The sequence below is a fragment of the Cricetulus griseus genome, chromosome 7 (genome assembly GCF_003668045.3).
Source record: "Cricetulus griseus strain 17A/GY chromosome 7, alternate assembly CriGri-PICRH-1.0, whole genome shotgun sequence".
NCBI lineage: Eukaryota > Metazoa > Chordata > Mammalia > Rodentia > Cricetidae > Cricetulus > Cricetulus griseus.
The window spans coordinates 122,345,844-122,367,978 of record NC_048600.1 but is presented as its reverse complement, the minus strand read 5'-3'; the positions used below and the strand labels follow the sequence as shown (position 1 = coordinate 122,367,978).

The 22,135-nt window shown below is 46.5% G+C and overlaps 1 protein-coding gene across 8 annotated transcripts in view; it reads right to left on the bottom strand.

Moving 5' to 3' along the window:
• Arsg (arylsulfatase G) overlaps positions 1 to 22,135 on the bottom strand; it is a 134,540-nt gene that overhangs the window by 61,713 nt on the left and 50,692 nt on the right. For all 8 annotated transcript variants that reach the window (XM_027425812.2, XM_027425811.2, XM_027425814.2 and 5 more), the window contains exon 2: positions 19,406 to 20,300. In XM_027425812.2, the coding sequence (XP_027281613.1) occupies positions 19,406 to 19,623 (218 nt within the window). In that variant the 5' untranslated portion in view covers positions 19,624 to 20,300. The remainder of the gene's footprint in view (positions 1 to 19,405; positions 20,301 to 22,135) is intronic.

Here is a 22,135-nt window from a genome sequence, read left to right as displayed (position 1 = left end):
TGACCATGTCTGCAACATCCAAAAACTAACTGGTGACCAGTGGACATGGGTGGTCACACTGACACACTCCCTCACTTTCCGGTCACTTATGAATTGGACAGAACTGGCAATTAGCTCCCTATAAAGGGATTAGATTTAGTGTCACTAATCATTTGCCTGTGGCCTTTTATGCCTCCTGATGGGATGAAAGATGAAGTGTATAAAAGCAAGGACTCTGCCAAAAACACTTAACTGGAATCCAATCAAACTTCTGAATCTAATTTCCAGGGTACAGGAAATCCAGCTAGGGGGACAACAGATTCAACTATGTCACGAGGAAACTCTCAAACAAGTCAGTGCTCAGGTGTTTCGAGACAAGGGGTCCAGCTACTCCAAACAGCCAGGGAAAGTGGCTGATTGGGGAGTGGGCGACTGTCTACATTAAAGGTAACCAAAGAGAGAAAAACAAATATAAAATGATCTCACTTCAAATACACATAACAGCACGTTTGAGGAGTAGTGAAGGAAATTTTAATTCGAAGTCAACTCTAGGTATCAGGGAATTACTGGCCGTTTTTGTGTACTAATGGCACTGAGGGCATGTGGAAGAACACTTTTTAAAAGATGCATTTATTGTATGTGTACGAGTGTCTGTATGTGCACCAGTTCCGTGCAGTGCCTGCAGATGCCAGAGGCACTGTATCCCATGGAACTGGTGTTCCAGATAGTTGTGAGTCACCATATGGGTGCTGGGAACCAAAGCTGGGTCTCTGCAAGAATAGAACAGCAGGTGCTCTTAACCCATGAGCCATCTCTCCATCCCCAGCATTGTTATCTAAAGACACACATACTGTGCTATTTGCCATGACGAGGCATGATGTTTTTATCCTTCAAAGATTCAGAGAGTGTTGCCCAGGCAGTGGTGGCACACGCCCTTAATGCCAGCACTCAGAAGCAGAGGCAGGCAGATCTCTGTGAATCTGAGGCCAGCCTGGTCTACAAGAACTAGTTCCAGGACAGCCTCCAAAGCCACAGAGAAACCCTGTCTTAAAAAACAAAAAACAAAACAAAAAATCGGAGAGTGTATTTATAGGTAGACTGTAACTATACACAAGACAGCAAAATGCTCAGGTAGATGAGTATTTTAGTATTTATTTTACTCTTCTTTGGGTTTCTGTGTTTAGCATTTTTTAATGAAAATTTAAGTTTTTAAACTATAGAGCTCTGAATCCAGAATGACCATGGCAGTGACAGAAGGTTCATGGGGCCCTGATGGAGGGAGGGGAAGATGGCTTAAAGGGTTAGTGTCATCTCTAGGCTTCATGGTGTCCAGATTGTGACAACCTCAGTAAGCTAGCATGGAAGGGAAGCTGAGACCAAGTGAGATGAGGGGCTGGCCCAAAGTGGAGGCTGAAATGTGACACTGAAATGTCTTGACGTGGGAGGTGACTCCATTGGTAAAGTGTCTGCAGCACCCACATAAAAGCTGGGTGTGGTGGCCTGCATCAGTAATCCCAGTGCTGGGGAAACATGACCAGGAGGTCCTGGGGGCTCACTGGTCTGCCCTTCTAGCCAGACCAGCAGCCTCTAGGCTCAGAGATAGATTCTGACTGAAAAGCTCAAGTGTAGAGCTATCAAGGAAGACATCTGACATCAACCTACAGCTTCCCATAGGCACATGCATGGGTATGTGTGTGTCCATACACATATGTACACATCTGCACAAAGCGCTTGCATGCGCGCGCGCACACACACACACACACACACACACACACACAGAAAGAAACAAAAGACTTCCAGCTGGGCATCACTTATGCAGATAGCCTCTCTCTGGCTGCCAGGACCCCCAGGTAAGCTGAAACCCAGTCCCTAATGTTTTCACACTCCTCAGGTATCCCCATGGAGATGGCACCTGGCTAGCTAAAGCAAACAGGACTCAGCATCCCTGTCCTTCACCATGACCTCTGGAGGGACAGTGGCCCAGGAGGGCAAAGGAGTCCATACCACCAGTGTGGATTCCTTCCTTTGCACATTTCCCGTTCTTTTTCCTTTCCTTATTGCCCTCGTTTCTTTATTGCATTTGTATCTGTTTACTTTGCATTCAGGATGGGGAGGGCACACCACAATGCAAGGAAGTCAGAAGCAGTCCTTGCCTTCCACTACGTAGGTCCCAGGATTGAACTCGGGTTATCAGGCTCGCTGATAAACAACTTTATTCACTGAGCCATTGATGGGGTTCCTCCTGGTGTCATACAAGGAAGTGAACCCCATGAAAAGATAAGAGTGAAAACCCGATGCAGACCGACTTCGTCAACCTGGATCAGACTTCTCGGTTTCCACTTTCTCTCTTGAAACATTACGTGAGTCACCATCTAAAAAGTGGGGACATGAGGGGCGATGGTGGCTCATGCCTTTAATCCCAGCACTCAAGAGGCAGAGACAGGTGGATCTCTGTGAGTTCAAGGCCAGCCTGGTCTACAGAACGAGTTCCAGGGCAGTCAAAGCTACACAGAGAAACCCTGTCTCGAAAAACAAACAAATAAACAAAAAAGTGGGGACAAATGAGACCACTAGACTGGAAAGGCTACCTGGAGATGCTCAGGCCAGTGATCTCCGCTGAGGTCGTCACCATGGAGACAGCAGCCCTGTGAACAAAGCCGCCCCAGACCTCCATCAGACCACCTGCTTACACACTGTAAGAGTGACAGGTGCCCAGTGAAAAGGGTCCTAAACTACAACAAAATGGCTGGTGTCTGAATCTCAGTTCAAGTGGGGAGGTGGAGGTATTTCACAGCAAAGCAAGGTCTAGCTCTCTTCACAATAATTGGAGACCCCCAACATGGAAATTACCAAAATGGTGGCTACCTAATACTTGCTGATTGGACAATACTAGTTCCCTCTGGTTTTGTACACTACAACAAGGCCTTTCTTACTACAGAGACCAGAGCTCATTCACAGAGGACAAGTTAATTCTGAATCAAACTCCTTTTTAAAAAATAAAAAGAGAGCAGGGCGGTGGTGGCAAATGCCTTTAATCCCACACTCGGGAGGCAGAGGCAGGGGGATCTCAGTGAGTTCGAGGCCAGCCTGTCTACAAAGTGAGATCCAGGACAGCCAGGACTGTCACACAGTGAAACCCTGTCTCGATAAATAAAAAAATGAATGAATGAATGAATGAATGAATGAATGAATAAGTAAATAAATAAATAGAGACAGTCTCTCACTGTGTAGCCCAGGCTGGCCTGACACTCTCTATATCCAAGATGGCCGCAGTCACAATTTCCTGCCTCCCCCTCCTAAATCCTGGGATTCAGGCTCATGCCACTATACCCTGCCCTGAAACTGTGTGTGTATGGGTGGGGGGATGGGGAACACATTGCTGTGCGTGTTTGTGTGGGTGCATGTTGGTGTGTGGGCCTGCTAATGTATGCATTCAAGCCCATGCAAGGTGCACATGTGTGTGGGGGCCATGTGACAATTTCAGGTGTTGTTCCACAAGAGGTGTCCATCTTGTTTTTAATGCTAGGTCTTTCATCTACCTGGAATTGTCAAAGTAGACCAGGCTAGCCAGGAAGCACCAGAGGAGGGCAAAGGATTATAAACTTGGATTACTGCCACACTTGGCTCTATTTAAGCACATATATATTTAATATTATACATATATATAGGTTCTAGAGATAATATATATATACATATATATATATATATTATATATCTGAGTTTTAATATCTCCCCAGCCTGAAATCATTTTTGAAGTGACAAACGGCAAAGAAGGGACATCCTCAGGGAGCAGGGGAAGTGTGTTGTGAGATCCCAGGCCTGCTGGTCAGAGTTCCAGTCCTAAAGCTCCACTCTGGGCAGCAGGCCATATGACACCTCCCGTGATCCTCCCCGTGACAGAATGAGGCCAGGGATGGTGCCTGTGCCTACGCATACTGCCAGGTTTACACAAACTGGGTGAGGCCCTCCCTCCGGATCTTCCATCCGGGAGATCCCCAGTTCACAGCTAGGGAACTCCACCCGGCCAGCACTTCCCTTCTGTCGCCTTGGTGTCCTGGGGTGCTCAGGAAAATGTATTTGTGGTCTTCCTTCCCCCAGTATCCAGGTGCCTGGGATAACATTCCCAAGCATGGGTTTATTCCAAACACTCCCAGCAGCCAGACATATTGGGATCACAGGGTTCAAACTCCCGAGGGAAACCTTGGACTCCGATGTTGCAGGCAACTGTCAAGCGCGGTGCTAGAAATTCCAAACAGCCCCATCCACGGCTCACAACTTTACTTCTAAACAAGTGTCCGTCCTTTCCTCTTGGGACTGAAGCGCAAGGACCCTCCTAGCCCACACCCCAAGTGGCCCTCATGATTATTCTCATAACTCTCACCTGGAATGCTTACAAAACCCCTATTACAGCCCCGGGCACTTTCCCAAGCTCTTCACACCCATTAAGCCATAAGCACCTGTTGTCCTTGGGTTCGTTCCCTGGTGAATATGTAGTTCAGAATGGAATGGCCCCAGCTTAAGTTTCTACATCCAACACAGAAGGACCCACTGCACAATTTGTAGTACCCAGGGAGAAAACGAAAAACCAGAGCCCCACTAACCATCTCAACATGACGGCAACAAGGTATAGGATCCAGGGAAGCTTCTAAGCATAGGCCTCGGTGCACCTGCCTGGACCATGTGCCTCCACAGTCAGTAATGACCCAGAACATCAGCCATGGCTGATGAAGAACCCAACCCCCATCCCGCCACCACCGTCAGTCCTCAGGCCTCTGGGCTTCCCAGAGCTAGAGGGAAAGGGCTGTTGGTCTAGATGTTTTTCCCACAGGACCAGTGTTTCCTTTGCCCTCCTCTGTAGGAATGCCTGACTCTTTGAGATGTAACCCAGCATGCCTGGTACTCCTCTGGAGTCTTCCCTATCTCAGGAAACATCATCACCTCCTCTCACCCAGTTGCTCAAGTCAAAGCATCATCAGAGCCTGGCACACCCAAAACCTAGCACTCACGAGGTGGACGAAAGAAAGGTCTCTAATTCAAGCCCAGCTGCACAGTGAGTTCTAGGACAAGCCAGGGTTTCATAGCAAGACCCTGCCTCCCTCAAACAACAACAACAAAACCATAATCTCCTCCTCCCCGCCTCCCTATTCCTTCTTCCCAGCATGCTCTATCAGTTCTGTTTCCAAATTGTCCCAGTTCGCTTTCTGTTGCTGTGCTAAACACCATGACCAACAGCTACTTAGGGAGGAAAGGGCTTATTTCATCTTACAACTCCCAGGTCATAATTCATCACCAACAGATGTCAGGGCAGGAAGTCAAGGCAGGAACCTGGAGGCAGAAACTGACTCAGAAATGACAAAGGAACACTACTTATTGGCTTGTATCCCATGACTTGCTGAGCCTGCTTTTCTATACACCCAGGGCCACCTGCCCAGGGGCAGCACTGCCAACTGTAGGCTGGATCCTCCCACATCAATCATTAAGCAAGAAAATGCCCCCACAGACTTACCTACGGACCAATCTAGAGGCGCTTTCTCAACCAAGCTTCCCTCTTCTGATAACCCTAATGTACCAACACACAAATCTGGCCTTTTGTCTCTGTCTGTCTGCAAAAGGGCCTTTGCTTCATCTTACCCTGCCTCCCAGGACCACGGTGTTGTATCACTCTAGTGAGTACCATACATACCATGCTCTAGCAGTGAACGGTACAGAGCCGCCCTGCTCCCCCACTTCTTGCATATAGTCCCTCCCCGTCTCTGCTCCATTTTCTGAGGGAGAGCCAGAGTAATCTTGAAAAGCATTTAGCAGCTAACGGACCCTGAGTGGAAACCCTCTATTTGTTTTTTGTGGTCTGTTTGTTTTTGTAATCAAAGTGAACCCAAAGTCATTACAGGATGGTCTGCAGGCCCTCCATCCCCTTCCCAGCCAGGAAGCTGGCAGACAGGTCCATATGGGCTACAAGTTTCCTGAGATGGTATTTCTGTCAGCCTCTAGGGCAGTCAGGTGGAGTCCAGAGCAACTGGAAGAGCCAATGTGACATCTTGTACTCTAGGGAGCACGGTCCCCTTCAGCACACAATGGAGAGAGCCCTTGGGGCTGGATGGGGAGCTTCAAGAAAGTTTTGGTAATCAAGCTTTCTTAGTAAGTGCCTTTACCAGCTGAGCTATCTCTCCTGGCCTTTATTACTTCTTGACTCTTCACTTCTAGTGCTGCCTCCAGAACCTACATGGTGGCTTAACACCCCCCCCCCACACACACACACACTTCAGTCAAACTCTAATCCATTTTAGCACACTAGCCAGATATTGAGTCTCTGGCCCCTACATCTTCAGGGACCAACTTCTGCTTATTCATCACAACCCACCCTCTGCCTCATCCTACCTTTTCAGACTTCTGAGCCATCACTGCCTGCTACAGGTTAGATCGCATCCCTCGACAAAGATACACTGAGAGCAGGGCACGGGACCATGTACAAGGAATCCTTGTCCTGTGGGAGGGAAACAGGACACTCTCTGGGCATCGCCAAGTCTAGTCAAACAAGCGAAACCCAGCTCCCAGTGAAAGACCCTGGCTCGAAAAAAAATAAAGTGGGCTGCTGGGCGTGATGGTGCGCACCTTTAATCCCAGCTTTTGGGAGGCTGAGGCAGGTAGATGTCTGTGAGTTCCGGAACAGCTAGGACTGTTAAACAGAGAAACCCTGTCACAGAAAGAACAATAAAAATAAAGTGGGGCCAGCAAGATGGCTGAGCTGGTAAAGTCACTTTCTGCCATACCTGACCACCTGAGTGTGATCTCTTCAAGCCACACACTGTAAGCACCTCCCACAGGTTGTCCTCTGACCTCTACACATGCACTCTGGTAAATGTTCATGTTAGCATACAAACACACACACACACACACACACACACACACACACACACAAATAAATCTCTTTTTTAATCAATAAAATAAATGGGACAGCTCCTGAGTAATCACACTTGAGGCTGACCTCTGGTCTTTGTATGCAGGCACACACATGCACCCACCCACAAATCAAAGTAATATGATCTGTTGAAGTTCATACGCCAGTGTCGTCTCCAATGTGACCTCTGTGGAAGCAGGGCATTGCATGTGTAGTTGGTTTCAACAGAGTCATACTGGAGTAGAGTGGCCCCTTCTCCAATTTAACTGGTGTCCTTGTTCAAAGAGGAGAGCATCAAGAGAGAAGACAGAGTGTAAAGATCCAGAGATACACAGAGGGAAGATGTCACATGAAAAGGGAGACAGGTTGTAGTAAGGTCACAATCAGTCCAGGTGGCCTGAAGCCAGCAGAAGCTGGAAGTAGGCAAGGAATCTACCCAGTACTTCTGAGGAAGCATGATACTGTGGTCTTGATCTTCCAGCCTACAGGGGAGAGAGAGCCAACGTCTATGGTTTCCAGCTATGCAAAAGCATTAAAGGGACAAATAATTAGCAGGGTTAGTGGCACAAGCCTATGGTCTCAGCTACTAGGGATACTACAGAGAATCCCAGTTCAAGACCTGCCAGGGCAACAGTGAGACCTTGTCCTGTTTTGTTTTGTTTATCAAGACAGGATGTCTCTGTGTAGCCCTGGACATCCTGGAACTGCTGGGATTAAAGGCATGGGGTGCCGTGCCCATTGACACCATGTCTTTGAGCAGAAGGAATGGGCTGAGCACAGAGCTCAGCAGTAGAGCACTTGCCTAGCAAGCACGGAGCCCTGGGTTCGACACCTAGTGCCACATAACCCGGGTGTGATGGAGCACACCTGCCTGTGATCTTAGCATGTGGGAGGTGAAGGCAGGGGGATGGGAAGTTTAAGGATATCCTTGGCTACACAGTGAGTTCAAGGCTAGCCTGGACTACGTGAGACCATGTCTCAGAAGTAAAGAATGCTCACACATACTGAAACTAAAACAAGACAGGGAAGATGGAGCGTGGCCCTGCCGCAAGGATGACATGCAATTCCGTGAAGCATTCACCAAATTGTGGAGTTGACCTAGGTATCTAAATCAGGTGGTGGTGACGCACACCTTTAATCCCAGCACTTGTGGGGCAGAGGCAGGCAGATAGCTGTGAGTTTGAGGCCAGCCTGGTCTACAGAGCAAGTTCCAGGGCAGCCAAGGCTATGCAAAGTAACTCTGTCTCAAAAATCAAAACAAAACAAAAAATTGGGGGGAGAAAATCCAAAGACCTAGGTATCCAACAAGAGCAGCACAATAAGGCAAATGTAGTGTATGTACACGATGGCATTTTGTTGTTGTTGTTCAGTCAGAAAGGAGAACAACAAAATGGACACAATTGGAAATAATCATATTGAGTGAATTTAGCCAACCACAGAAACACAAACATCACATGTTTTTTTCTCACTCAAAGGTCCTAGATATTAGAAAGCATGTATATGCATGTGTGTGTTTAGGGGGACAAACTGGACTGTGAAAGGAAAAGGAGTCTGTGAAGGGAAATAGGTTCCGTCTATAATATACGCATGAAAATTTGAAAAACTAAAATATACTTTTAAAAGGAAGAATGACTCGGCTGACCCCTTTTATTGCCCTTTCAGATTCCTAGTTACCCACACAAACTTACCCTTGTCACAGTCTTTGCTTGCACCCCAGCAGGGTTAGCAGTGACTTTGGAAGCCTGTGACCTGTCCTCACAGCTCTTTCTAGCTGTGGTACACACTCATCTGCCAACATCTGTACCAAGGCCATTAGAGTCATGAGTGGCATTTTTCTGCGGCACACCTACTCTCCATCTACTGCCATCTGTCCCCCGCCCCAACATCAGGGACACACAGTGGTGTAGGTAGACACCGTAGCCACGCCTCCTAAGGGCTGGCTACAGGTGTGCTTAACCACTCCTGTCAGGGCGTGGTCAGGGGATGATCAGGATGACACGTGGGGGGTTCTTAAGGTGTGGGGACACGTGGGAGCTCTCTCTCTGACCTCCCTCGCTTGCTGCCTCTGGGCAGGCTCTGGCTTGCGCTTGGCTGCTATTATTTGAATAAAGATATCTTAACCTACAAGCTCATGCATCACAGTGGCCTCAGGACCTTTCTAGGAGATAATCAAGCAGCATGACTGACTTCTCTGATCTTGCTGAGCCCAGGAACACAAACGGGGTTATTCAGAATCCAAACCTGAAGCCAAATGTGGAGACTGAAGCAAGAGGCATGCCTTAAGTTCAAGGTTAGCCTGGGCTACAAAAAGAGCTCGAGGCTAGCTTGGAGTACAGAATGATAACTTGTCTCAAAATAAAATACAACAGAGCTACACCTGGGATTTTCTGAATCGGGAAGGAGAAATAACTTCCTTTCTCCCATGATTCTCAGCACAGAAGGATGGAGCTACATTTCCTGTCTCACAGAAGTGCCTGAGAGCAAATGGGCAAGCGAAAACAGTCTCTCTCTGTGACTAAGTCCTTGAGCCAAGTCTGTAGTCCTTTTGTTCATGGACTGGCTGAACTGGGTCTCTGCCACAATTGTGGAGACCTGGGAACTTCACTGTCAACAGGGAGATGGGGACCTAGAAACATAGGGGGACCATAACAAATCCCTGCCCTCAAGTAGTTGGGTGGCTCAATGAGGACTGTAGAAGGCTCTGCTGTGGGAGACCAGCAAGAACACTACATTCTGACAGTATGTGTACCAGGAAGCAGTCCTCAAAAGAAATAAGGTACAGGGGCATACACAAGGCCCAGGGTTCAGTCCCACGCACTAAAAGTAAAATGTGGCATTAAAGTTTGTCTTACATAAATCTTACCTATGCAGTGATGCCCTCCCTTCATGAAAATGTGCACATCATGCTGGCCCTAGATACAATACAAGGGTGGCTAGGAAGCCATCTTAGTTTGTGTCAATACAAGTGGGATGACGAATGTCACTCTTGTTTATTTCAAGATGTTGGGAAATGGTCTTGCTATGTAGTCCAGGCTGATCTTGAGCTCACGAGGTGGCAGTAGGTGGTGGTGGTGGTGATAGGTGGTGGCGGTGGTGGTATGTATCTTCAAATCCTAATTTTCTTGCTTCAATCTCCCAAATGCTAAGATGACAGGCGTGTGCTGGGGATCAAACCCAGAGTTGTGCATGCTGGATAAACACTCAACCAATGGAGCCACATCCTCATTGCAGCTTCTAATACTTGTTTGTTTGGAGTCAGGGTTTCACTATGTAGTCTTGGCTGCTCTGAACTCACAGGAATCCACCTGCCTATGCCTCCCCAGGGTCACCTACTTCTAGTCTTTTAAACATTCTGTAAAATAGGTATTTTTACAGATGAGGGAGCTTACAGAAAATCCTGAGGTATTTTACTTCCCCAAGCCCAGTGCTGATGTGAATCTTTATACCAAGGCCTCTAATGGCCTGGTATATCAACAGCCAGTAGGCAATAGAGTTAAAACATGCCTGCTCTGGGCTGGAGAGATGGCTCAGCGGTTAAGAACACTGACTGTTCTTCCAGAGGTCCTGAGTTCAATTCCCGGCAACCACATGGTGGCTCACAACCACCTTGAATGAGATCTGGTGCCTCTGCTGGCATGTGGACAGAAGACTGTATACATAATAAATAAATAAAATTAAAAAAAAAGAAATGGCTCAGGGATTAAGAGCACTGGCTGTTCTTCCTTAGAAACTGTGTTCAATTCCCAGCACCCACATGGCAGCTCATACCTGTCTGTAACTCCAAGATCTGACACCCTCACATGCAGCGAAATACCAATACAAATGAAATAAAAGTAAATTATTAAAAAAAAAAAACATGCCTGCTCCACCCAAGTCCTTGGGCTCTTTCCTATACAACTTTCCGGTGGAAGCTGGCCATCTCTCACATAGTATGACATTATCTAGGTCATCATGTCACAAGGAACTGCTTCTTTGGCTGGCAAGGTCCTAAAAGCCACTCCTAGTGGTCCCAGTTCTGAGACCTGACTCAAATCCACACAAACCACACAAGCTTCAGAAAGACACAGGAATGCCATGCCTCTCCTCACTTCCAAGGACAACACAGGAACTAGAGTGCCAGCATGGTCAACATGATTCCTTTTCTAGCAAAAGTTACACAGGAATTCAGGATCTCAAGTTCACCCTGGTGAGCATGAAGTCTGTGTGCTAAGGGAGGGGGAATATAGTGTAGAAAAGAGCTTAGCTTTGCCAGCAATGAGGGACCTCTGTCTCCTGGATTGATATTGTCCACAATGAGTCTGGAGTACTCAAAAGCTATTGACCACTATTGCCTCTTACCTGACACTATGGGCTAAGAGCAATGTCCTTAAAAATTCACATGCATGGGCTGTTGAGATGGCTCAGTAGGCAAAGGAGCTGCCTCCAAGCCTGACCAGGCAAGTTCAATTCCCAGAACCCACGTGGTAGAATGAGAGAATCAACTCCTGCAGGTTATCTATCTTCTTACACCATGGCTTGAATGTGTGTAGGCAGGCACACACACACACACACACACACACACACACACACACACACAGAGAGAGAGAGAGAGAGAGAGAGAGAAGAGAGAGAGAGAGAGAGAGAGAGTTTGGAGAAAGAAAGAGAGAAAGAAAGAAAGAAAGAAAGAAAGAAAGAAAGAAAGAAAGAAAGAAAAGTTAATTCATGTATGGAAACCCTAGTCACCAATGTAATGGCTTGAGAGGTGGGGCCTTCAGGAGGCAATTGGATTTAGAATGAGGTCAGGAGGGTAAAACAGCCATGAGAATAGTACCCCTATTTAAAGAGGGGGAAGGCTGGAGCTCAGTGGTATACCACTTGCCTAGATCATACAAGGCCACAGATGTGACCCTGGCACTGTAAAAGAAAAAGAGGAAGACTTATTGGGGATGTCCTTCTGTATTTATGTTTCTGCTATTGGTTGATGACTAAAACACTGATTGGCCAACAGCCAGGCAGGAAGTATAGGTGAGGCTATAAGACAAGGAGAATTCTGGGAAGGAGAAGCAGAGGGAAGCCTCGAAAGAGGTGACATGTAGAGACTGGGAAGATAGGATGCACCAGGCATTCTCTAGTAAGATAAGGCCATGAAGAAATACATAGATTAGCAGTTATGGGATGATAAGAGAGAGCTAGCCAGTAAGAAGCCCTAGCCATCGGCCAACAGTTTTATAATTAGTATAGGTGTGTCTATTTGGGACTGAAGGGTGGCAGGACCTGGAAGGACAGAAACTTCCATCTTCAGAAGACAGACTACATCACACTTTCTTTCACTCTGCCACTGGAGAATACAACAAGAAGGTGGTTCCTGCAATCCAGGAAGCGTACCCCTCACCAGAGTCCAACCATGCTGGAACTTTGGTCTTGCTTTCTCTAGCTCCAGAGCAGTAAGAAATATTTGCCTAGGCCACACACTGTATTATTTACTACAGCAGCCTGTGCTAATGATGTGGACAGGGCAAGTAACTACCTAGATTGATTGTTATCCCACCTTGCCTATCTGTAACTTCTGTCCTGAGTGTGATGTCTCTGTGGACATATTAGTATCATCTTGAGAGTCATCACGGTGCACTTGTACCCCAGCAAGACATAGCAGTGAGCTCCGCTGCAGATTGTGGATTCCAGACAGAAGGGATTTTAGCTGCAGCGCTGGCCCCAGACACACCACTTAGGTGGAGTGAGGCTGATTAAAACAATATCTGGAACATGAGGAAAAACTTCAAAAGGAAACTCAAGGGATTTGACAGGGTCTTTGGAAAGCCTGGCTAGTACCCATCTCCCCACTTCCCCTAAATACAGAGCTTTAAGACATGGCTCACATGTTACCTTCCCATCCCGTCCCTCCAGGCCACCGTGTCCCTTTGGAAGGGACTAATGAATAAGCACTAACCCAGCCTTGTAATTTGGAAAGCTTTTTTTTTTTTTTTTTTTTTTTTTTTTTTTTTTTTTTTTTTTTTTTTTTTTTGTTCTTCCCCAAATCTATCTGGGCAGGCTCGGGCCAGTTCACCAACAGGGGTTCTCATTAAAGTCTGAAAATACATTGTAAAGTGAAGCTGGAAACTGGCAGCCAGACATTACAGCAGGCTGCTAACAAGAAAATCAGTACAAATTAAGACACAGCTAGACAGAAGCCAAGCAACTTGCCATTGCATAAATTATGTGCATTAGATTCAGGGAATGAGGATGCTAGAAAGCCTGCTGCAAGCCCCGCCACGAAGAGACACCACACCGCAGAGTTCAATCGTGCCCAGCCTTCATTGACAAGGAATTAAAAATAGGATGACGAGGCTCTCAGTGGCAACTATCTAAATTGCTATGTGACTGGAATAAAAAACATCCCTGTTCCATTCATAATTTAAAGGCTGAGGGGGGTGGAGATCGGTTTTTAAATCATCAGTTGTGGCCTTTGTGTGTCAAGGGGACAGGGTTGGCAGGTACTAACTGCATAGATGACTTGGTTAAAGGGACCAACGGTTTAATCCGGCCTCCATATCACCTTCTCTTAAATAGGAAGATAACTGAGTCTTTCCCGGGAGTACTGTTAAATTGAATTACTCTGGTAAAGGATACACAGACCTCCATCGACTACAAGCAGACAGTAGGTAAAGGTAGTGGCTTGGTGTTTCATTGTTCGTCCCCTCCCCCATTCATAAATTCACTGTCTAGTTTTCTTTGCTGTTTTCTGATAGGATCCCCAAAGCTGAGTGAGGTGTGGTCCTGGGCAAATCGCCCTTCTCTTTCCACATTCCCACTGTAAGTGCTGGTGTAGGTGCAGGCACACTCACAGGGCACACAGGGACAGTTGGTGCCTCCTAGACCTGACATCTCTCTCCATCAGCAGCACCCACACTTGCCTTCCCTTGAGCCATTCCAAGTGTTCTAGAATAAATACTCTATCCATCTGCTCTGGCTGATGAACCTTTTCCCTCCTTTGTCTGGCAAATTCAAACTTATCTTTAGGTCTCAGCATTGGGGCCTAATCAAGTTAATCTTGATTGTCATTTTAGTAGGATTTAACATCACCATAGGAACAAACCCAAGGGCTCCTCTGAGGGATTTTTTAAATGAGGCTAACTGGGGGTTTGGGGGCAAAGACCCATCTTAAATGTGGGTGGCACCATTCCCTAGGCTGGGGTTCCAGACTGAGCAACTGCACTCATTCCTCTCTGCTTCTTGCCTGAGGTCAGCTGCCTCAGACTCCTGCTGTCACAACTGCTTGCCACAATAGACTGTGCCCTCTAACTGTGGACCGAATTGAACTCTTCCCTCCATGCACTGTTTGTGTTGGACGTTTCATCACAATCAGAAAGCAGCCAAAACAGATCTCTGCCTCCCCTGAATTCTTTTTACTGCAGTGCCATTCTCTTCCTAGAGCCCCAATGTCACTCTGAGGTCACCACGCAGTAGGTGAGAAGCCCAGCATGGAGCCTTTCTCTTTTCTCTTGGAGACCAATGCATAAGGGTGTGCTAGCTCTAGTCTCTAAGCTGTCAAGCTGGTTACTTACATCCAGCTCATGCTGAAAGGAACCCCCCTCCGCCCCCATCCCCATGAAGGAGCTGAACAGTGGTTTCATTTCTGGCAGTGCACCGTCTGGCATTTCAAAGGTTTTTCTTATCATTATTTGCCAATAGGATTCTGTATCTCATAAGGTGAGAACTGGCCTCATGACTCTTAGAAATTTATTATTGAACGATGGTACTCATGAGTCCTAAAGAACAGCTAATCATAGCAATCGAATGGGCTTCTTTGGTCTCATCCTTGGTTAAGCAGGCTAACACCAAGGCTCCACTGGTTAATATTTCAGTTTCTTTTCTTTTTTTCCTTCTGTGATTCATTACCATTTAGGTCACCGTGTTTCTCCATGTCCCCATCTATTAAACAGAGCCGAGAGGTAAAAGCTTGCATGCAGTCCTTCTTGTTATCTTTATCTCATCCCAATTGATATGTGTGCATGACATGACTTTTATGTCTGTTTGACCTATTTACCCAAGAGCAAAGATGGAAAGCTGTCTGTCCCACAATGCTGAGAGCTCACAGGGAGACAGAACTGAGACTACCAGAGCAAATGTCTTGGAGTCGGTGGCAAAGGTCAGAGGAAAATGAGAATTTCTCCCAGTGAGGGTCCTTCTATTCCTATGTCTGTGTTAGCCTCTGGAGGGGTCACACAGCTGGGAAGGGGCTGTTCTCTTCCTAATGCCAGTTTTACACAGAGTGTCATTTCTGCTCTGGTCTCCATAGTGTGTACCAGACAGCAAGATCAAGATCTTATTAATCCCTTGTAGGGTTGGCACCCTCCTTTAGGTCACTACAACCTTCTCCCAAGTCTTCATGATAGGAGCGGGGAGAGGAAGAAGGAAGGAGATTGCTGAGAAGTAACAGGGAATGTGGTCAATTCTCAGAACAAAAATCAAACCAAGTATTTGGCTGAATTGACAGCTCAATTCATTACTCACTGAGGCCTGTTTTAGAAGCAGTTCTCAGGTCCCCGGGAGCCTCTGACCTTTGAGTGGTGACTATCGATCTTTGATGCCTGGCTAAGCTACTGCCCAGATCCACCAGCAGCAGCAGCATTGACTTGACCCAGAACTAAACTCGGGGGGGGGGTAGGAAGCAAGAGCAAGATGCAAAGTGAACATGCTGCTAATCAATTCACATGAGTAAGTGTGGGTACAACAGGCTCTCAACGTCACCGTCACTGTCACCGTCACCAGCATCAGCCTGGCAGGCAGTTCAGATCTGTGGGCAAGCAGCTCTCTCACAGTCACTGGTCATTCTCTTTCTCTCTCATGAAACACCTGCTGCCTGCTGGTGGGCTGGAACAATGGCTCAGTCAGTAAAACATAAGCTCCATGAGGCTTACAAGAGGCTCCGAGGCCAGTCCACAGAATCTACATTTGGAAGAAAAATTTTAGGTGTGATGGTGACTATTAGCAGGAAGGTTAGGGGCTCCCTGGTCAGCCAAGCTAGTCTATTTGGTGAGCTCCAAGCCAGTGAGATACCTTGCCTCCAATAAACAGAGCCAGCGAGATGGCTAGATCCGTGCTTGCTGCCAAACTTGACTACTTGAGTTTAATCCCAGGACCCACGTGGTGCAAGGAGAGAACCAACTCCACGCATGGTCCTTAGAGCAGTGGTTCTCAACCTTCCTCATGCTGCTACCATTTAACACAGTCCCTCATGTTGTGGTGACCCCCAACCGTAGAATTATTTTCATTGCTATTTCGTAACTGTAGTGTTGCTACTGTTATGAATTGTAATGTAAATGTCAGATATTCGGGATATCTGAGGTGTGACCCCTGTGAAAGGGTCTTTCGACCCTCAAAGTGGTCTTGACCTACAGGCTGAGAACCACTGCCTTGGTATGAGTGCCCACCCCATTGTAATTTTTCAAACATAAAGGAAATAAAAACGTAGACAACATCTGAGGAATGTCCCCAGAAGCCACAGTTGTGGCTCCGCTGGAAGCTCGCCTTTCCAGTAGCCAAAGTACAGAATGGAAAGTTGCTGGCCGAGTGCTGTCACGGGCTCAGGTGAACAGAATAGGTGAACAGTGCCCGTCAAACAGGACTTGCACCTGGCCCCCTTCTGCTCAGAGTGACTGGGCCTCCCAGATCTCAGCTTTTCAAGAACAGCCCAGATGTCACCTGGAGAGTCCACTGGTCACTCCAGGAGAAGCTCTTAAACATTTAGAAGCCAGATAATGTGAGCAGATCTGACTGGAGTAACTGTCTCCCCAGGAGAAAAAAAAAATGTCAACATGCAAAATTCAAGATGGACAGGTGGTGCACATCTTTATCTCAGCACTCGGGAGGCAGAGGCAGGAGATCTCTGTGAGGCCAGCCTGGTCTACAGATATATTTGAGGGGGGGAAGGGAGGGAGAGAGAGAGAGAGAGAGAGAGAGGGAGAGAGAGAGAGAGAGAGAGAGAGAGAGAGAGAACATTTTAAAAACTATTTCAGTTCCTACACACTGTTTTTTGAGATAAGGTTTTAGACTCTTAACCCGGGATGGCCTTGAATTTGCCATCTTTCTGACTTGGCTTCCAGAATGCTGAGATTAAAGGTATGTCCCACAATAAATCTCTAAAGTCCACTTATTGATGAGCAGATATTAATTGTTCATTATACAGGAAACCCTGTGCTTGTGCCAGGAGTGTAATGGGGAAGAAACAAATTACTTTTCTTTCTGAAGCCCAGAGCTAGGAGTGGCTTGGCTTGTGTGAGTTTTCTGCTGCTGACACAACAAATGACAACTGTGTGGCTTGAAGCCACAGCGCAGGAAAACAAAGATTTTAAATGAAGGTGTCAGTGGGGTTGGTTTCTTCTGGAACAGTAGTTCTCAACTTTCCTAATGCTGTGCCCCTTCAATACAGCTCCTCATGCTGTGGTGGACCCCGGCCACAAAATTATTTCCTTGCTACTTCATAACTATAACTTTGGTACTGTCAGGAATCGTAATGTAAATATCTGATATGCAGGCTATCTGATATGCAGCCCCACAGGGGTCATGACCCTCAGGTTGAGAACGGTTGTTCTGGAAACATCGAGAGAATCTATTCTGTCTCTCTCCGGACTTCCTGTGGGTGGCTGACAGCAGTCCTTGGTAGGGACACAACCCTCGGATCCCTGTCTCTCTCCTTATATTTACTGCCAATGTATCCTCTTTTTTCATCTTTGCATTTTAGTTTTTTGAGATGAGGATCTGGGTAGTCCAGGCTGGCCTTAAATTCCTGATCCTCCTGCCTAATAGCCCTGAGTGCTAGAATCACAGGCATGCACCACTGTGACCCTGAACCCCACTCCTCACCCCCACTCTTCTTATAAGGACACTAGTCATTGGATTTGCTCCACCTTAAACCCCTTGTCATCGAATCATGGAGATCCTTTGCTACTCGAATTTGTGAAGACTCGGAGGTTCTGGGTAGACATGAATTTGGAAGGGGGGTTGCTATTTAATACAACCCATGTGGTCAGCCATGGAAAGCTGCAAGGGAAGGGCACACCTGACCCATAGTAAACTGAGGCTTAAGTGATAAGCAGCAACTCAAGAAATAGGAAGTGGACAGTGAGCACAGGAAGTGTCCACCACACAGATGAGTAAAGTGTGACCCACCTAGGGAGGTGACAATGAAGCCAGCTGCAAGATGGAGAAGCAGAGGAGAAAAGCAGTTTATAGAGTTTGGGTTGTAAATGCCTCTGGATGATTAGAAGCTGAAGAATAATGCAGAAAGTTCACCTTGGCGAAGATGAGTAAGATGGTGAAGTCAGACACAAGGGGCTTTATCTCAAGGAAAAGCTCCAAGTATTGGAATACATGAGGCAGAAGCTCTGTAAAGATGTTCCACACACTATCCCTAACAAGCAGCTGGAGCCAGTCCCACTGAGCCAAATGTAGTGTTTTACAAAACAGACAGGATCCATGCTGGCCGGCCATGCCCCTGCATCCACCTGAATCAACACGGACCCAAGGGGGTATGGGGGACTCAAAGGAGTCTGCAAGCTCTTAGGCTTGTTCTCCATCTAAGTAGGGAAATGGAGCTGGGATGTGAACAAGAGTTTTCGATGACTGTCCTAATAAACACTACACCTGTCTGGCACGGACATGCTCCCTTTTGTGGCCCATTAGACGTACATGCCTTAAACGTTAGTTGGCATCTGCTCACAAATAAATGCATGCCCTCAGTAGCTCTCAGTTTGCTCATCATAGACCATTCTCTCCCTTGAGCACCCAGGCAGGTGTTTTACATCTTCCACTCTGGACTCCAAAAGCTCCCAGTGTGAGTACATGTAAGACTTGATGGTTTGCCTTCCTCTTAACCCATGTCTCCTTCTGGAAAGTGAGTAACTTGAGGGCAAGAAATTTGGTCTTGTCCACCTCTTAAATCCTCAGCTCCTAACATACAAAATCTTACCAAGTGAATGGCTGGATGGCTGGGTGAGTAGATATATGGATTGGTGGATGGTGGGGGGGACGACAAGTGGATGACTGGTAAATGAATGGATAGATGGACGGATGTTAGAGGATGGATGGGTGATGGAAAGATGGACAGATGGATAGATGGACAGATGACATGGATGGATGACAGGCAAACAACTGTATAGGTGGATATATGGGTATATCTTTATGAGACTGTACTGGCTTCGAATCCAATAAAAATCAATAAAGTAATGAAATCAACATGGATTCGTCAATTTATTACTAAAGTGCTTTGTGGGAGCTGGAGAAATGGCTCAGCAGATAAGCGCACTTGTTGCCCTCAAAGGGGATCTGGGTTCAATCGCCAGCACTCCCATGGTGACACACAGCCATTTATAATCCCACTTCCTGGGGGTTCAGCTGGTACATGGGCACATGGGTGCACATGCATGTACATATGAACACTCGTGCATCTAAAACAAATAAATCTAAAACAAACTAAGTACTTTACACTGTCTAAACCCCCAACAAAAACTGGAACGACACCCAGCATTGTTTGGCATTCTCAAGACTCACCGCATTCCTTCAGAAGCCATCTTGTCAAGATTAGTGGTGTCCTTTGTTTCTGCCCAGTTTGCTCCCAGGTCACCCCATCCCATATCATCAGCCAAGATGATCACAATGTTTGGTTTGGGGGCTCTTGTTTTCCCACTGATAGAGAGATCCAGGAGAGGGTAGAGAAGTCCAGAGAAGGTCATGCCGGCCAACAAAACCTTTAGAAAAAGCCAGCCCATAGTAACACACAAAGATTCCTGTTGTCTTGATCGAGTGATGATGGACCACCACAGATTTCTCTAAGAGTTTCTCTTTGTTCACCTTGAGTGCAGGAAGCCACCAAGAAGCATGGGTTCCGCTGGCAAAAGCACACTGTTGTTAATGATGGCTACAGGAATGGTAGGAGCTACAGTAAAAAAGGTCCCCGTCTAGAATCCCAATCCAAGAGAGCTGGGAAATGTGTCACCCTAAAGTGGATTGGCCCCCTGGAGATGTCTTCTCATCACAGCTTAGTAAGATGATAGGCTGAGTGCAACATTCAGATATAAGTATCAATAACCACTCTTTGGCCACTTAGCAAGTCAGTGACCCTCTGCACTCGGGAAGGCTAGAACCGCAGCACAAGCCTTGCACCTGCTTAGGACTCCATCTGGTGACTGCAGAGTAAATTCTCACATCTGCAGGACACCTGCGTGTTCTCGAAGCCACGGTCAGCCCCAAACGAGTTTCTGAGTTCCAGATGCCGTTGAGGTTTCTGTAAAGTTTCCTGAAAGAGCACAATCTGACAAGGAAACAGAGTTGAAACAGCCAGACGGGTTGTGTTGTAGTCAGTAGCTTGGGAGATAATCACTTTTCCATGCCAACAGATGTTTTCCTTCTTATTTGCATGCTTAACTGGCTCCTCGGTCTCTTCCACCTGAAAAGCAGGGATGACAATAATATTTACAACAGACCTATAGTAACAGGGCTGGCGGTAACATTACAGATGACTTCTTACAGGTCCCACATGCTAAAAGTGAAGCTATTGAAGCTCAGTACCCTGAGTGGGATAAATGCCAGCCAGATCCCAGTCTGCTAATCCCCTCCCTGAGTGCTTCCCCACCCCTACCACCACAAGTGGTCAAACTCCTTGAGAATTCGAGAAGAAAATGTAAAGTCTCATCATCAAGACACAATTGTTTATAACGTCCATGTTTATGACCTAACGTTTCATAAGAAACTTCTTGGCATAAGTTAATCTAGGAGGCTCGGGTATAGCTCTGTTGGCAGAGTTCTTGCCTGGCACACACAAAGCCCTAGGTTTGATGCCCCAGCACTTCATAAACCAGGTGTGGTTAGTGTCTGGCTGTAATGCCAGCATCTGTGATGTAGAGACAGGAGGACCAGACTCTTACAGTAACCCTCAGCTAGTCTGAGACCAGCCGAGACATGTAAAACATTGTCTCAAAGCAAATAGCCTCCCCCAGAGAAATTAACTTAGGAAAAAAAGAGAACTATGAAAACAAAGTTTATAATAGGCTCTGGGTGGAGAACATGTGTCTGCTCTCTAGAATGCATTTGACTTTTCTGTATATTCATAATGTTTATAATTAGGCAGGGTGGTGGTGGCATGCCTTTAATCCCAGCACTCAAGAGGCAGAGGCAGATGGATCTCTGTGAGTTCCAGTCCATCCTGGTCTATATAGCAAGTTCCAGGGCAAACTCCAAAGCTACAAAGAGAAACCCTGTCTTGAAAAACCAAAATAATAATGATAATAATAATAATAATGTTCAAAATTAAATACTGCCAAAAAAAGTTGCAAAGAATTAATAGAAACATGTCCCTGTATATCCTAATCATGACTTCTTTAGTAAGAACATCTATGGCTGGGAGGTGTAGCTCACTGGTACAGTGTCATTTTAGTATGCCCAAGGCCCAGATTTCATCCCTATCCATACCACAAACAGCAACAACAAAACATTTAATCAATGATTCTCACACCTGTATGTGCATACAAATTAGCAAACTCAGAGCCGAGGATGTAACTCGGTTCGTAGAGTGCTTGCCTACCATACACATGCACAAAGTTCCGGGTTCGATCCTCAGCATGCCATAAACTGTGCAAGGTGAAATATATCCATGATTCCAGCACTCTGGAGGCAGAGGCTGAAAGAGCTAAAATTCAAGGTTATTCTCTATTACATAGCCAGTTGAAGACCAGAAAGATATCCACTCAAAAAAAAAAAAAAAGGAAGAAAGAAAGAAAGAAAAGAAAAGAAAAGAAAATTCAATGGGAAAGCTAGGACTGTTTTCTGTTTGTTGCATTGATTTTTCAAGACAAGATCTCTGGTAGCTCAAACTCAGCATACACAGAAAATGACCTTGAATTCCTGGCCCTCCTACTGCTACCTCCCTTGAGCTGGGATTGCAGGTGTGAGCCATCACATCTGGCTTTGAGATATGAATTTGAGCAAGCTCCCAGGTGAGAACTACACCATTTGTCCTTGGTTCACTCTTGGAATAGTAAGATGTTGGAGAATAAAAATATCATGACTCCAGGCCCAGAAGAAAAAGGAAACTGCATAGCCTAACTGGAGATGACTCAGCTCTGGAGGACAAAGCTGAAAGCAATGTATCAGACAAAGTCCGAAACACAAGACCAGACTTTCAGCTGGAGGCAGCAAACGGAGCTGAGAATAAACTCAAATCACTCTTTACTTAAAGGCTCCGAACCTGAAAGGTGACACAGTGCTGAAAGCACATAGCAGCAA